Raw genomic sequence first — 17,977 nt, forward strand, 5'->3', positions numbered from 1 at the left:
CCAGTTGTGGCTTTGGCTCCACCACGATCCGCTGGCTGGGAAATTGGCTTCGTGGTCGGACCCAGAGGGTTGTGATTGATGGCAGTCACTCATCGTGGTGCCCTGTAACCAGTGGGGTCCCTCAAGGCTCTGTCCTGGGACCCATACTGTTCAACATCTTCATTAACGATGTGGACATTGGAGTCAGGAGTGGACTGGCCTAGTTCGCCGATGACACCCAACTTTGGGGCAAAGCATCCACGCCAGAAGATAGGCGGGTGATCCAGGCTGACCTGGACAAGCTCAGCAAATGGGCAGACGAGAACCTCATGCTGTTTAACACCGAAAAATGCAAGATTCTCCACCTTGGGAGGAAAAACCTGCAGCACCCTTATAGGCTCGGCAATGCTATGTTGGTTAGCACTACAGAAGAAAAAGACTTGGGGGTCATCATTGACCACAAGATGAACATGAGCCTCCAATGCGATGCTGCGGCTAGTAAAGCGACCAAAATGCTGGCGTGCATCCATAGATGCTTCTCAAGCAAATCCCGGGACGTCATTCTCCCCTTGTACTCGGCCTTGGTGAGGCCGCAGCTGGAGTACTGCATCCAGTTTTGGGCTCCACAATTCAAAAAGGATGTGGAGAAGCTTGAGAGAGTCCAGAGGAGAGCCACGCGCATGATCAGAGGTCAGGAAACAGATCTTACGATGACAGGCTGAGAGCCATGGGACTCTTTAGCCTGGAAAAGCGCAGGCTCAGGGGTGATCTGATGGCCACCTATAAGTTTATCAGGGGTGACCACCAGGATCTGGGGGAACATCTGTTCACCACAGTGCCTCATGGGATGACGAGGTCGAAAGGTTATAAATGCCTGCAAGACCGTTTCAGGCTGGACATAAGGAAGAATTTCTTTACTGTCCGAGCCCCCAAGGTCTGGAACAGTCTGCCAGCGGAGGTGGTTCAAGCACCTACATTGACCACCTTCAAGAGTAAATTGGATGCTTATCTTGCTGGGATCCTATGACCCCAGCTGACTTCCTGCCCTTTGGGCAGGGGGCTGGACTCGATGATCTCCCGAGGTCCCTTCCAGCCCTAATGTCTATGAAATAGCATCAGCTTTGACTTCATACTTGCTTACACTTTGTTTCTTTCCTGTGAGCTGGTTTATCTTCTGCCAAGCCTTCCAGTTGGAGTGCAAAAAGTTAAAATCGACTCCTATGTTTCTTCCCATTGAGCTTTTCTGACTTTGTCTAGATGGCTAATGAATTCTGTGGCATCATTATTGGCTTTGGCTCAGCTGAGATGAAACTTTCATACAGCTCTTGGCATTCATAATCCCAGCCAGGTTTATAATTTTTCCTGTACCCTCTGGGGATACTATGCCATGAAAGAGGCATTCACATCTGTATTCCATGGGTTTGACAGTTTGAACAGCAACAGAGTTTGGATCAGTTTGAATTTTTCCCACCTGGCTTTGCAGAAGTTCCAGCTAAGTGGTTGTCTGCTGTTTGTTGGTGCTACAAAGTTTAGGTGTACGATTAGTGATGGCCAGTGTTGTGACCATGGGAATTTCTCCAACACTCATCTGGTAGGCTGACAGCTGACGTTTACACTTGAGAAAGCCAAGTCAGGGTTGGTAGTTGTCTGCCATCTTCTTGATTCAAAGCTGTCAGGTTCTTTGGAGTCAAATAGCAGGTACAATTTGTTAGTTGATACCCAGTTAGCCAAGAACCCCCCCATCAAGATTTATGTTCTTATAGACCCAAATGGTATACCGTGAGTTGAAATCACAAGCTACAATGCATGGGTGTTGGATTGGTGGCAGTTGGACAGAAGATAGAGGAATTTCTGGGGCTTATAGACATTGACAATGGAAGTGTCACCCACCTTGATAGTGAGCCACTCAATGTTGCTTCCTCACCAGATGACAACAACTTAGCATCACTCAGTATCTCTTTTGATGAAGGTTGCAAGGCTGTAGGTCTTGCTGAGGATGAAGGCAGCCAGACTAAAGCCTTGCAGTTCTAGTCTGTCAGGTGATTCACAGTGCATTTCATGACAGCTTCATTGTGTTCAATGGCAGTCAGACTAACAACAGGAGATTAGCTGTACTGCTTCCTTCGGTGTTGAGTTGTAGGATGGTAGATGGAGATTTATTGCCTACTAGCAGTGTGAGCCCAGAGGCTGTAAATATTCACCCTAAAAAGGGCACTATGCTTGGTGCGAGAACCCCACTAGTAGGGAATGGATTTTAAAAAGTTAATTTATTAATTAATTAATAACAAAGCAGCATCAAAAATAGGAGTTAGTCTTGGTCAAGTTTCCTTCCCTAACCAGAACCTTAATCTGCTTGCTAGGCAAGAAGCAAAGAAACAGCAAGAGGGCCATGAGTAAGAGAGAAAAAGACCACCAGTGGGAGAAGAGAGCAGGCCCTTTCTTCCCCACTATGGCTCCAAAGCTGCTACTGCAACACTGATTAAAAAAAAAAAAAGAGCAGGGAAAGCCTCAAGTCTACCCATCTACCTGCCTATTTCAGCAACCTCCTGGCAGCACCTTTAGCCTCCAACTGCAGAAGCAGCTACCAATCTACCCACCCAAATGAGTAGGAGGTAACGATTCGGCTCCTCCAACTAATACTCAATTTTTCCTCTAATATAAGCAAAAGAAGCACAATTGGGATTACTTTTGTTATATTAGCAGGTACTGTTTTTATGCACCTATTTACTAAATATAATGCTAAATACAGTGCTGTCACATGCTAAGGGTGTAGGAAAGCAGAGAAAGAATTTAAGATAAAAATAATGGATAAGCATCTATGAATATCTATGTACAAAGATACGGCATATGTCCTTTGGCTTCATCTATATGTCAGACATTCACACACGTTGATCTTTACGGTCTGTCCAAGAAATGTTCACACTTTCATTTTAAGGCTAGAAAACAAACTAAAGGAACATTCTTATCGTCAAGCATCATATGCAGTTCTGTATAGCAAGGATCTTGGCTAAACTAAACCAGATTTCGTGTTTTCACTTGGTGCAGCTACATGTGCACTTTAATGCACATTACCTTACTTTAATGCAGATTAAAGCATCACGAAAAACCATGCTTTTTAGCCAGTGCACATTAACATAGGCTAATGCATATTCTTCTAGTACCTCACAATGGAGGGCACTTTTACACGTGCTCTATGGGTGCAGAGGTGGCACTTTACATTAGAGAGGCTCCAAAAGCTGCTCTAATTAAAGTGCCACTGTGTCTCCTGTATCAGCACCCCCATGGTTAAAAATGGCAGCTGGGGCATTTGAACTAAAGCTTGTTTGATGAGCTTTAGTTCAAGTGCCCCACCACCATTTTAAAGCATGGGGACGTGGATACCTGATACGTGGGAGGCTGCTGGAGTCCAGCAATTGCCATGCTCCAGCAGGCTTGATTAATTTAGTCTGCTTCAAAGCGCTGGAATTCCAGTGTCAGAGCAGCCTCAGTGCTCATGTACAGGCACCCATAATGGTTCTGTATTTGAGTTGTCATCTAGACAATGATGAAGTATAGATAAGAAAATACAAATACAGCATTGAATTTTTTCTACTTCATATTATTTAAGACAGACTTATCAAGACTCTTAATTAGAACATGAAAATTAAAATGTAAAAAGTAAAAGAAACCATAAACTGTTAATTTAGATTCTCAGTTGGCATAAATCATTCTGACTTCATTCACTTCAATAGACTTACACAGATACCCAGCTGATGGTATATTTTAACAGGCTGCTGTTTAAATGGGTTTATTACAGCTAGATAGCATTTACAAAACACTCATGGGACTGAGATTCTGCACCATAGTACATCTGGATATTTCTTACTGGTCTCACAGAAAATTCAAAGCCTAGATTTTTCTAGTTGTAACACATGGACAGGTTTCACTTAATAAATAGCATCTCATTTTAGATAGGACTGGAAACAATTTTAACAGCTTTTATTATAATGTGCAAGTGCCATGAAATTTAAAGTGTCAAGTGCAGGAGAAGCACTGGTAACTTTACCTCTGCTGTAAATACTTGTATTTAGATGTATATTGTTACAACAATGCTATAAACTGGAACCCTTATCCCTGAGTACAATGCTTGATAAAGCTCCAAAACCAACAAAATGTGGCCAGGGCAATTAAATATATGCAAAAACAAAAACAAAGAGATGTTTAAACTGTGGTTGGCAGGGCAGAGCAATGATGCATGAGCACCTGGAGAAAATTTTCAGTACAGATCAGAGCCAAGTGTTCAGAACCCACAATGAACAGACCAGTCTTCACTTTGGGCAAATGAAGTGGTCAAAAAAAGGAGCAGATGGAGTTCAGTGCTGTTAAGTAAAAAGTAATGCACATGGCAAAATATTATCTCAACTACTCGCATAAAGCTGGGCCCCCAACTATCTGTTACAACTCAGGAAAGAGAGCTTGGAGTCATTGTAGATAGTTCTCCAGAAAACATTCACTCCGTGCACAGCAGCAACCAAAAAAGCCAATAAAATATTGAACATTGTTAAGAAAACATCATTATACCACTGTATAAATCCATGGTGCAGCCATATCTTGAATACTGCATTCAGTTCTCATCTCCCGACCTCAACAAGGATGTAGTGGAATTAAAAATGGTACAAAAAAGGTCAACAAAAGATGGGGTCTGGAGGGGTCTGGAGCAGCTGTCGTACCAGAAGCAACTGAAAATGCTAGGACTCTTCAGTTTGGAACAAAGGCTGAGGGACAATACAATAGATGTTTATAAACTATGAAGGGTGTGGATAAAATTAATGAGGAACTGTTATTCACTTAAGTCCTAGGATACAAGAACACCCATTGAAATGATCAGAAGATAGGTTTAAAACAAACCAGCAGAGGTACTTTTTACATGTGGAACTTGTTGGAATGGTGGAACAGTTAGCTATGTATCCTCTGACATCCCCAACTCAGTGACTAGGGGTCTAGCCAACTTGAGCAGGTAGCTGACCGATTTCCTGGGCAGATCGCGGGGGTGGCTGCTATATTTGAGGGTTTAACATGGTCAGGGTCCCCCCACCCTTCATGTCTCTGATAGGCTGAAGGGCCCCAGTGTCCCTTCCCCCCTTACCGATTGGTAGAGAGAACTGTCTGTTGTGTCTCTGCCCCTTGCTGCTAATTGGAGAGGGGCGGGGCCACATCATAGACAGCCCTCTCAGCCAATCAGTGGCAAGGACCAAGGGCAGAAGCCATCTTCCCTGCTCACATTCATGTCGGTCCCCTCTATCTGCCCTTCCCCACTGGGGATTTTACTTTGACTAAGTTTCTTTCCCCTGCAGATTTTGCTGAGATCGCGCAGATTTTGCAGAAATTACTAAATCAGGCAATCGCAATTTGGGTAGGTCCCTACCAATGACAGTTGATGCCATAGAAGATATGACCAAGGATGAATTACTCTAGACATGTCTTATTCATATCATATACTCTCCTTCTAAAGCATCTACTAATTGCCACTACTGGAAACAGGACACTGGACTGATCCCGTAAAGCACCGCTGCTCTTATGTCAAATGGAGTCAGAAAAAAAAGACCCTTCTCAATCCCTAGAAAAATAAACTCAGATTAGGTGTACAATTCTGCACTTAGGAATTTCATCAGGGCCTTGCTTGAAGCCTTACCTAACTGACTGAAAACTGATGATCTGCTGTGCAACATTGACTAGGAAGAGCAAGACAAATCCATGAGAGCAGTTATACTTCTAACGAAACAAAACTTGACTCTTACTGACATGACATGACTCCAGTCTGGGAGAGGAAGAGCTACGTTTCAGTTTCATTTGTGCATTGGGAACTTGCCCTTTTCTGGGGTCAGCTGTCGGTTCCAGCCTCTTAACCTGTAGGATTCAGGGGGCACAGGCAGCCTCTCGGGGAGGGGACAGGCAGCACAGTAGCAGAGAGGGCACACAACAGAAAGCAGAGCATCACATCAGGCAGGGAGCATAGGGCTGGAAGCAGAAAGCAGAGCAGCAGCTTGGGCAGGGAGCACAGGGCAGGGAGCAGAAAGCAGAGCAACAGATGGGGGAAGGGAAAGGGATCAGAGCGGCACTTGAGGAGGGTGCAAAGGCTAATTTATGACATGCCTGCCAAAAAGATTGGCTACCATTGTTAAGGGTGAAAAGCTCATGAAAGCAGTTAGTCCTTTAGGCTTGGAAGCAAAGCAACAGTACGTGACCTGTGCACGGTCAGACAGCATCTCTCTGGTGAAGAGTCCATCCTAGGGACGCAGCTATATAAGCCTGAGCTTCTCCCTCGAGTCCGATTGTCATGCAGGTTTACAGGGGAAGCGCGAGGAAGCCAGTTGCAATTTTGAATGATCAAAATTCTTGAATCAACGTCTTGAATAGTCATGATATCCAGAGTCTGTACTTTGAACTCATATGCTCATACTTTAAATGTATATTTGCCTGTCTTACAGGGGCGAGTGGCTGCATTCTGCACTGGCTGAAATTACAGAATGGCCGTTCAAGGGAACTCAGGGCAGAGCTCACAAGAGAGGTCCAGCCTGGGGGAAACAAAGACGGTTGCAAATATTTAAATTGTAAAGTAAACCCCAAAGAGTCTGGGACTTTTAGCTCATGCTGCACAGACTCATGATTTTAACTGGTGAAGTCCCCACCTCAGTCCTTGGTGTGCTGACTAAAATGGGAGCCGTCATGTAGAAGGCAGGTGTAACACTTGCATCCTCCCTCTGTGGATTTGGCAGGACAAAAGATGCACACACTGAGCACTGGCTTATACATATTCACAGGCATGCACAACTAACTGTCTCTTACCTTTTGCTGACTACATAATCTGGGACTACATAAAAATTCAGTTTTACAGAAGAAAATGAAGTCCAATACCATAATCGTTTTAACAGGTGGGCTACCCCACTGGATAGCTATCATGTGTTATTAACATACCAACCTGAGTTCTTTTAGTGTTCAAAGAAAAGGTTCCACCTAGGCACTATTATTATATAGACAACACTTACTTAATCTAGTACAGATTAAGAGTGAATAGGTAAGGGACCATCATGTTTGTCCAGACACAGTTGAAATAAGTCTTTGTAGCAAGGACAGAACCTTTGAATAATCGTATTCCTAAACCATGTTACAGCCCAAAGCATTACATATATAGTTAATGTAGACTATTCTTTCATTTCTCTGTACTATAACTTTGAATGTCTGGAAATCTAATAGAGGCAGCTGCCATTTTATGTTCAGTCATTTCATTAACATCAGAGGAGATGGTGGCACTCCTGGGGAGTTTACTTGCTTCAGAAGTCAAGCATATTTTTAGCTTTTCCATATGAAAGACACTCTCAAAAATGCAAGCTCACAGCACAATTCAAGATCACAGGCTACTCCTTCCTTACTTAACCGAAACATATCATAACCAAGTTTGGGGGCAAAGATCAGTAAACTTCCACACTGCAGACAACATGGAAGATGAAGTACCTATCGGTTCACAGTCCTTTTCATAGTAATGATTCCTGGCTTAGGAGCAATAGGACCCTGAGCACTTCTCAATCTGTTTTCTACACTACATGAAAAACCATGACAAGAAGTTCTAATATATCCTGCTGTTTAATACTGGTTTCAGCCAGAACAATGCACTGCAACTAGCCAAGAACACAGTGTCAGGAATCAGAAATGAAACATAAATGTTTAGAAGCGCAGAAGTGCAAGTAACATTCTCACCTTGACGTCGACTGAAATTGCTACTCGTAGACCCAGAAACAGGGTTTAATGAAAAAGTAGAAGTAGATTTGTTAGTCACTCTAAAAGTACCAAGGATTCAAATGTGCAAGCTCAGGTTTAGAGCCGATGTCCCCCCATTAAATAAATCCTGGTTCTGGAGCACTTATGCCGGTGTCCCAGGCAGAAAGCAGCTCTCATGTTAAACTGAGAAGGACAGAGAGTAGCAAGAAGGCTGAGAGGAGGTGATGAGGAGGAATGACTAGATATAAAGCAATTGTTAAAGAAAAGCAATAAAGCAATGCTTATTTGTACTTCAACCCCCTTCCCTTTAATTCTGTTAACACAGTTTCTTCTTGGGGCTCGAGCAATTAATACATTCGAGGCATTCTGAGTAGATCAAAGGCTAGATCGCCAGAGCTAGGTCATTACATCAGCTGAAGATCGGACTTGAAATTTATTTTCTCTAACCGATTGCCACCTCCTGCTCTTCAGTACATGCTTCCTAACAGAGATTAAAAGTACCATGCCTAACCTGTGTAACTCATTAGCAAACACATTAACGTTACCACAAGGCTGTGGTAATAGTCATGGTTTTTCAACCCACGTGCCTTTTGCCATAGGTTCACATTCAATCCAGATACTCATCCTTGCTTTCAACACTTCATACTACCTTTGGACCCCCATGTTTATGCTGTTTACACCTACATTTAGGCAATTTTAGGAGAAACCTTTAATTTCAGGTGATATAATTGGACTATTTTATATACTGTAGGAGCAAAACAACCCAAATCTGGCAGTCTTTAATATTTACAACTCACACAACCATTGAAAAAATGGCATTGGCAGGTCAAATAAGCCTGAGATTTACCTCCTGTGGCTTGATTTATTAGAGGCAGTGTATGAGAACAATTTGAAACCTAGCAATTTAGCTTCTGACCCATGGAATTGGCCTTCTTCATCGTATTCAAGCCCTATTCTTTTGCCGATTATCTCTGTCTCCCTCCCTATACACGAACTTCCATGTTGCAGTTTCTATGTGCCATCAGAGTGAAGGGAATTAACCGCGGCTTGACTATCCATGCTGAGCTGCTGACTGTTGCATACAAGAAACTTTTGCTCCCTTCATGTGAAACGTTTTCTATTTCACCTTGCAAAACACCTTCCCACCACAAACTCAGAGCCTTGTGAAAGAGCACATTTTTGCCTGCAGAACTCAGGCACAAGTGCTGAGACAACGAAAAGGCTGCGTGCCTCCTACACTCAGCCACCTGCACAAGCCTCTGTGGTTTCTCTAACATGTTGCAGAGACTCCTATGGGGCTCTGTGGGTGTGCAAAATGTCTAGATGTCCCAAATCACGCTATTTTCCACCACTGAATTATCCTCTTCCTTCTATGATTCATTGCCCAAGAATCCACAGCCTATTCCAGGACATGTCCTCCTATAGAGCTGCTGCAGAGATGGAGAGGGAACCTTTGCCAGTTCCATATGTGCCCTGAAATCTCTTGTGCAAGCCTAGCCTAATGATATGGAAGGTCTTAAATCTTCAATCTGTTGTATTGCTTGTTCTGATTCAGGCATGATTTGCAGAAGGAAAATCCTAATGCAATTAAACAAACAGCTGACTGAGAGTATTTGAATTATCTTCTCGTTCTATTCTGTGCATTTATTTGTTTTTAAATTCACAAGATTTTGAAAACCATAGGTGCCAATTCAGAAGTCTGAACTGAAACATGAGCTTATCTCTTGATCTGATTGCAAGCATCAATTCTTATTGTGCCTTAGGCATTAACCTTTAATGGTCCATGTGTTAATAGAAGCAAAGTGGGTACAACAGACTTCTTTTTCCAGTACCTACCTTCATCGTTCTTTGTAGAAGAAACAGCCTGCACAACCTGAAGTGTGACAGGCCCATTTTGAACATTGCCTGGAAGTTCAGATGCAGCCTGAAACATTAAACAATATATTGTTCAGCTTAAGAACTTGCATAATATAGCAGGAGACATGGGTAGCATTGTTAGAAGTGCCTAAGGGATTTAGGAGCCCTCATTTTCAAAAGTGACTTTAGACCAGATTTTCAAAAAGTATTTCGATTCCTAAACGTGTAGGTTGGTACTAAGAAGGATTTTCAAAGGAGAAAAAGGTCATTTGCCTTCTTAGGCATGTTTGAAAATCTGGCTGGGGATTTGCTTATCTCTAGGGACATCTTTACACATGCTCCCGGGGTGGAGGGGGGGAGGTGCACTTTGATTAGAGTGGCTCTTGGGATCCATTCCAATTAAAACACCCACAGTGTCATGTGTATTCAGCATCCTGCACTTCAAAATGGCAGTGGCAGGGGCGCTTTAACTAAAGCTTGTTTGACGATCTTTAGTTAAAGCACCTTTGCTGCCATCCTGAAGCACGGGGACACTGAATACGCAAGATGCTGCGACTAATAAGCACACTCCAGCAAACTCGATTAACTGAGTTTGCTCTGATGTGCTGTAGTTACAGTGGTTTGGAGCAGACGTCTTGCACATCTACAGGCACCCTAGATGCTTGAAAACTTTTAAAATATGGTCCTTAGGCAGCTTTCCCACATCCCATGAAAACTACCTCACCGTTAGGTTCTTGGCTAGTCTCTAGTGGGTCAGATTCCTTCCCTCATTTTTTCCCCCCCAAGACTTCTTTTTCTTGCTCCAAAACAGAGCAAGACTACATTTTAAAATCCTCAATTATTAAAAAAAAAGAAAAGAAAACACTCCAAAAAAAACAGAATTCTTTTTCTCGCTAGCATCGTTGGAGTACCCACGGCACAGTTATCGACCCAGGGAAGTAGGCAGAAGCCTGAGTGTGCTGGGGTACAGCATAGTTCTTGTATCTCTGGTAGGAAAACGAAGTAATGCGACCCAGGCAATGGTATGAGAGCACGTGAGGTAGTGCCACAGCCCAGATAACCACAAGCCCTCTGTAGCATAGATGACCGCTTTTCATTCTTGGATCTCCAAGGGCAAAAACTCGGCCTCCAGGAATTCAATGGGAGTTTTGACATTGATTTCAGCGAGATCAAAGTATTATCCCATGTGCTCATGGAGCGCATGTGCTCCATTTTCACTATGTAACTTGAAATAGATGTGCAAATCAAAGTCTTAATGCAGGGATTTTTCAGACAATAAGATTGGGATTTTCAAAAGCACATAAAGGAAGCACGCATTTGAATTCTTCTGTGAACCATTCTTAGTACTGTAGCAATAGTCAAGAAAAATTAGAATGAATATTTCTCAGTTACCTGAGAATCATCTGTTGTCCTGTCTTGATCTTCAGCTTCTTGTTGAAGAGTGGTAGTATTCCCCATTCTTGCTGTGATAAGGGAAAAAAAACCACTTTGAGTTCTTGCTCATTAATGCGAAAACCGTGCAAGCTCATTAATGTGAAGGTGGTGTAGCAGGACATTCCGAGGAAGCAAATGACCACAGGTTTTAGCGGACAGCTTCAATTCCTATAAATGCAGAAATGTCCGTTTTTCATGATCTCTCTACCCCTTTGATACTGGGTTTAAAGTAAAGCACTGAGTTTAAAGTGCCTTTTGGGTTTGTTTGTTTTTTACATCTGAAATCATCTTGAACAGGGGATTAGACTAGGTGATTTCCTTAAGTCTCTTCTGACTTGTCTATGATTCTAGTAACTCAAATTTATAGCCAGATATATTTTCCTGCCTGCATTCAAAAGCATGCTGCAGTTGGTGGTTAAAAAGTTCTTTCAGGGAACACTTTTTGACCCATTGCGTAATGTAGGCATACCCTTTTTTACAGCATCATTGCTAATTTATTTAGAACTGAATTCAGCATCAATTGAAGTAAATGAAAAGACTCCTCTAGACAATACATTTTGGCAACTCATTAAGTTTTCTATTATCTTTATTGTGTTATATCACTGGAACTCACCAGGCCTTTGGATGGTAAATTTTTTTGGGCAAGGTATGCTGCTGCCTACTTAGTCCTATGGGTGTGATAGAAAGTCTATTCAATTAATAAAAAGACTCCCACTGATTTTGGATCAGGGCCCATATATTGTTAACGTTGAATAAACATAAAGAGATGAGCCTCAGGCATATCCTCAAACAGGAGCCTTTAGGGATTGTCCTGCTCTCATGCCAGTTCCAAACTTACTGGCTCTTTCCATTTCATTTGTGCCAATAAAGCAAACTGTCACTAGACCCATACAAGTATGTGTAAAACTCTGAAAAGTTTTATTAAATCAGTTTAGCAGCATATATGGAGTTCTGCTCTCCCTTACACTCATGTGACCCTGTAAAAATTACATAGATCATTACATAGTGTTACTGAGAGCAAATGTTTCTCTTACAAATGTTTTAGTTTTACTAAATTTGCTTGGTTTGAGCTGGGGTCCAGAAAACCAGAGGACAAGATTTTTCCTGAAACCACCCAGAATGGCAATTCAAACAAACAACTGACTACAGTTAGGTCCCAAATTCAGTTTCTAGGGCCTCAGACTTGGCATAGTCTTTGCAGGGCTTGTTTTGCAAGGTTAGATCTGAATCTGAAGCAGGCTCCCAAGTTTTGCAAAATCCTGGTGGGGCTCCTGTATTAGAAACAGTCACTGTACTCTGCTAAGGGCCTAATACAGGCTTGAGCTGAACTTTTAAGTGACCCTATTGCCTGCAGTATATGAATGTGACCAATACATTTACTTCTGTAGGGAACCTGTGTGAGTACAGGTTATAGGACTGAGCTGTGACTTAAAACTGCAAAGATACTACAGAGGAGGTTTATCTCCTTGGCTGTTATTTCCATTATTAAATCACAACTTTTGATTTACTGTGGAAAACAGCCAAGATTTCCCTGTGGATATACAATGGCCCTTTGTCCTTGCTGTGTAATTCTGTTACCTAGCAACTTTAAGTATCATGCTAGCTGAAAAAAAAATAAAAAAGATTCAAATTCTACAGCTTATTGTCCATGGGGAGGAAATTCTATATATAGTTAGATCTGAAGAATTTCTGTTTTCTATGTACCATGTATAACAAACCTTACCTCTTCCTGCAAAGAGACTACAACATTTGCAATGTTTGCAAACTATGCACTTCATTTTTCACTCATGCTTTAGCTATAGTATTGGTGTACCTGAAAAAATATATGGTACTTAATTATTTCCTCAAAGTCCTGATTCAGATATCGGTGCTGGTCTATTGAGTTCAACTAAGTAAATCTTGATTTCTAATGGCATAACTGAGATAATAGAGTTACCATCCACTTTTAAAAAAAGTAATCAAGTTGATTATTCTAATAAGTGTAGAACACATGTAACACTGGGTGCATCTACACATGCACTTTAATGTGTAGTAGCTTATTTTACTGTGCATTATACAACATGATGGGAAACCCGTGCTAATATACTAATGCTCAGTAAAATTAGACTAGTATGCATTAAGTGTCACTAAAAAAGCATGCAGCCTAATGTGCATTTAGTTAGTACCTCACGTTAGAGGTACTAAATTTAATGCGCAGTAGCAAAAGCACATTAATGAACGTGCAGATGCAGTCACTGACACTTAACTTTAAGGGATCCTTACCACAGTCTCTTGTCTTATCTCTCATCTCTTTACCTTTTACCAAAAGAGGGAAAGTGAATTTGAAGGCTGCTTTGGATAAAAGGCTACTTGTTGCATCATTGATTTAGATGATGCTGAAAGTGTACCCAAAAAAAGTCTGACAGAATATGTGTTTGTGATATAGTCATTCGGACTTCTATCATGTCACAGCAATTAATTATTTTGTATTACAAATGGCTAGTCAGCAATGTAATGGGGAATGTGGTTATTGAAAAGAATTAAGTAACAAGTCCATTGCAGTTACTAACAGAACAAGATAACATTTTCTAGCAATGCTGTTTAAAATAAAAGCATTGCATACATATGTATATACAAGTTTCTGTCTTATATTAAAGAAAGAGTGAAAGGGTCACTGCCACCTATAGTCAGAGCTAAGTATCAGCAGAAATTATGATAAAAAAAACACATGTAGATTCATAGATGGTTAGGGACTGGAAGGGACCTTGCAAGATCATTGGGTCCAGCCCCCTGCATTAGGCAGGAAAGCCAACTGGGGTCAGGTGGCCCCAGCGAGGTGACTGTCCAGTCTCCTCTTGAAGATTTCCAGGGTAGGCGATTGCATCACCTCTGGAGGGAGCTTATTCCATAGTCTGGACAGTGGGCACCCTAAATGTGAAAAAGCTTTTCCTAGTGTTAAGCCTGAAATGGTCTTCCAGGAGTTTGTGGCCATTATTCCTGGTTTTCCCCGAAAGTATCCTGGTGAACCATTTTTCACCGAGCCCTTGATATATTCACTTGATGTAGCAGTAAGCTGCTACCAGGGGAATACTTCAAGGGCTCAGCGAACAACTATTCAAGTGATGGTGTCGCTTAATGTTTATCAAGTGATGAACAAAATGATGTTCAAGTAACTGTCACTTCAACTGGTTGTATCCAGGTAACACTGATATATAGCAGTTTCTGTCATTTTCTCCTGCCACCATATTTAGGTATCAGTGTAGCAGACTTGTGCAAGGGTTTTAGCAATCCCTTTTGCAGCCAAAGTTTCAAGGGAGCTCAGCTCCTACTTAGGGTTTGCACATACATAAAACTTCTGGCAGAAGTGGGATTTACCATACATCCATAGTAACTGCTTGTGTACACACTTTTACCTTACAGTAGGCGGAAGCTAATTTGTGATAGTTTCTCCCCAGCAAGGCCTTAGACACTCGCAAGTAATGGTTAATTGCTCAGCATAGTTCCCGTTGTGCCGAGGGCTGGTTTATAAGAACAATCCCCTTTTTTCCCATGCTCAAAGCCTTCCCAAGCACACAGACTGCCCCCTGACTTCACTCTTGGTTGAGACAAGGGCTTTTGTGGGTGATATTTTTATTGAACTGACTGTATTTCTCAGCATTCAACTACCACTTGCCAGGCCCAGAAGATGGTGCGACTCTTCCCAAGGTGTTACAAAGTGCTACTGATTTTTTTTTATTATTCCTCTTCCAAAAATGGAGGTGAGCCAGAACATCTGAATTTGGGTTCAAGCATTTCCATCTCCTGAGACGGCAGGGCACGACATGAGTTGAGGCATCTAGAAGATTGGTGATACAATTCACATTCTTCCAGTGAAAGTACGGTAAGATCTGGGCTTCCATATAAAGGCCATTTCCACTCTGGCAAGCCCTTTCCCACAGCAAGCTCTAGTTTGCTGGGAGGCATTTGCACAAATATAGGCAGAGGGGAAAACGTCTTTCAAGCAAACTATTCCATCTGAGGTTCGGTTCAAAGCAGCAGCTTGCATCCTGAACAAAAGAGCAGAAGCCACATCCATTCACAAAAAAGAGGGGGAAAGAAGTAGGAGCGTTAAAATTAGATGAGACTTCCTGTACCGCTAAGTCCGTCCCCTCAGATCACACGTGCCACGGGAAAGACCGAAAGTATTCAGAAACTCTTCAGGATCAGGCTTATATTTCCTTTTAAGCAGATGGTCAGACACTTTCTGACATGCCCTGCTTCTCTTTCTTCCGCTCGCTGCTGAATTCTCTTCCAATCTCACTCGATAACTGACATAACATATATTTCACTTTATTAATTATTTATTTCTCTTGAGGCAGTGCCAGGTTATGGACTGTATACCTTTGTCCTAGGCGCTATATAAAAATCAGAACAAAAAGGACACCCCTGAAACAATTAGGTTATGGCTTCAGTACACAGGCAAACTGCTAATGAAGGCAAACTGCCGAATCCAAACTGGTCGAGTCTAGAAAGCTATGGACTATTACAGCCAGTTACAATGATGTTTTCTTAGGGGATAAAACCTGGAAGACAGGCATGTAGTCAAGCCGGATTTGAAAAGAAGGCATGTCACTGAACTAAGCCAGCCAAAGCCTATAAACCATTTATTTTCAGGAAAGTTAGAAAAAATGGTATTTTTCCTGTGTTCGGTTAACTATGGTGTTTCTTTAAGGTTTAAAAAAATAACAATAAAAATACTAAAAATAAAACAAACCCATTGTATTTGTCTTTGTGTAGCAGTGAACATCAACAACCCAACCAACCACAACTGACTTGCTCCGGAGAGACGACGAATGTTTTGGGAGGGAAGAAATTTAACTGGGAATTTTTATGCAATCTGTTGTCCACTCAGGGTAAAACCAGAGTGGGACTGATCTTTTAAACATAGTGCCTTTACTATCCAGTGTATTACAGAAAGCAGTGTCACATTATTTATTGATAAAGTCTGCATAAATCTGAATTTCAAAGTATGCCACATGGCGTATCTGAGGTCTTTTAACACTTCAGTCTTACATCTTGCCTCACTATAGCTATGCTTACATTAAAGTCAATGCCAAAACGTCTTGTTCCTTAGTGCAATGACACATGGTACAGACACACTATTTGAGACTGCAACATAGTCTAGAAATGTGAGACAGCTGTAAACACCTTAGCTTGGATACTCAAAGCAATCTAGCTATCATAGCATGGACCTTACATAGGTCATTTTACCTGGCTGGACAGTAAATGGTGTATGTATATCTTATCTCCCAGGTACAAAGGAACAGGGAATTTTGCCATTGATTTTAGTGGTAATAATACTGCATCCTCACCTGTTAATACATCAGTTCTGCCCAATATATGTTTACCCATTTAGAAGTGGCAGATTTTGCCCTTATCCGTATACAACCAAGGAAAGATTCATGCTGGGGCAAGGTTTCAAAAATTATCTCCTTCCTGGTTTCCCCACGGATACCCAGCTCTCAATCATCCTTTTAGAAGACACCTGGGGAAGGAGCTTGACATAGTGATGCTGGGGAAAACACTTTTTATCAGTAAATAAGGAGGGGGAGTAGAGTATACCCACTTGAGACAGCAGGGCAAGGACAGGACAGCACAAGGGAGGAGTGGCATTACTCACTGAGCAAACAAGACCCACCCTAGAACAACTAGAACGGCAGCAAGGCTGTGACCACACACTAAAAATGTACAAAACTGAAGCCCTTAATGCTCCAGGTCCATAAACAGCTCGCATCTTGCAATCAACTGGGAAAGGCAAAACCAACTAAAATTTCCATTTGCCTTTGCTCTCTGAGCTTTCATGTCAGACTTGATCAGGAAAATGACAGTCCAAAGCACCAAGCAGGCTTTACTACTACGGTACAGGAGAAACCCTCCCTTGGTAAGCTCGGGCTTTTCTTTCCTTCTGTCTATTCACCGTGACCATCAGGCAGAAAATGCTGATGTGTATCAAGGAACAACCTAACCCCACCACTTCGAAGAACAAATAAACCAACACACCGTTTTGAAGCCAAGTCCTTGGCAGAAGTTCACATTTGCCACATGAGAACACACAGGACTCGGCTGAAGCATGGGACAGAAATGGTACGCAGTAAGGGAGCAAAGCAAGACATACAGGACAAGTCACAATCACAAAACAGAATATAGATTACCTTTTAGAGGCTCCTGCCACAGACCCCAGGACCACTGAGCTGACCTAGAGCTGTTCAGGCAGAGGTGCCGCAGTCTCTATGCAAATGCTTTCTACCTGCCAGCTGTGGCTGCTTATAGCTTTGGTAATCAGCTGGCCGAGCACTCACAAACACCAAGTACAAATACACAGAGGGGTGGAGTACTCAGCCCTTCCAGCCTGTAGAAATATTTTCTCTTACTAGGCTTTGGTGCCACCCAAACCTGTTCAAGTATATATTTACTTCCCTGCTGAGCGCTTTCTTTCACTACTGCTGGGGCATAATTCTTCCTTCCACTGATAAAACAGGCCACAGGAGAATCATTTACTGCTGGTGGGCTCAACATAGGCAAAGCGGATCTTAATTTTTTTCTGGAAAATGCAATCCTATTTAGCAGTTTGCATTTTAAATGCATCATCAAAATATTTCTGAATTAATCCTCTCTTCGGCAGGTGTATTCGTATTATCCTTACTTACCACAACCAATACTTAGACCAGGGGTCAACCACGTTTTTGGGCAGAGTGCCCAAAACACCCACAACCTCAATTTGTAAGATGCTGGTATGCCAGGGGTGGATGATGCGTTGGCCCTGCGAGGGGTCAAATACTTGTGGCAGCGAAGTCTCAGCCCCTACCCCACTATCTGCCCTGCGGTGCTCATGCCAAGCAAAATGCCTTCGCATGCCACACTCCGGCACCTGTACCACAGGTTGCCTACCCCTGGCTTAGACTTTAAGCTGTTTGAGGTGGGGACCAGGTGACTA

At 42.3% G+C, this 17,977-nt stretch overlaps 1 protein-coding gene across 1 annotated transcript in view; it reads right to left on the reverse strand.

The window, feature by feature from the left end:
• BCAS1 (brain enriched myelin associated protein 1) overlaps positions 1–17,329 on the reverse strand; it is an 81,411-nt gene extending 64,082 nt beyond the window's left edge. The window contains exons 1-3 of the mRNA XM_090020630.1: positions 17,196–17,329; positions 10,984–11,054; positions 9,571–9,658 (exon numbers count right to left, since the gene is read on the reverse strand). Of these exons, the coding sequence (XP_089876756.1) occupies positions 9,571–9,658; positions 10,984–11,049 (154 nt within the window). The 5' untranslated portion in view covers positions 11,050–11,054; positions 17,196–17,329. The remainder of the gene's footprint in view (positions 1–9,570; positions 9,659–10,983; positions 11,055–17,195) is intronic.
• Between the last annotated feature and the right edge of the window lie 648 nt (positions 17,330–17,977).

The sequence above is a fragment of the Crocodylus siamensis genome, chromosome 10 (genome assembly GCF_052110815.1).
Source record: "Crocodylus siamensis isolate JL-2025a chromosome 10, ASM5211081v1, whole genome shotgun sequence".
NCBI lineage: Eukaryota > Metazoa > Chordata > Crocodylia > Crocodylidae > Crocodylus > Crocodylus siamensis.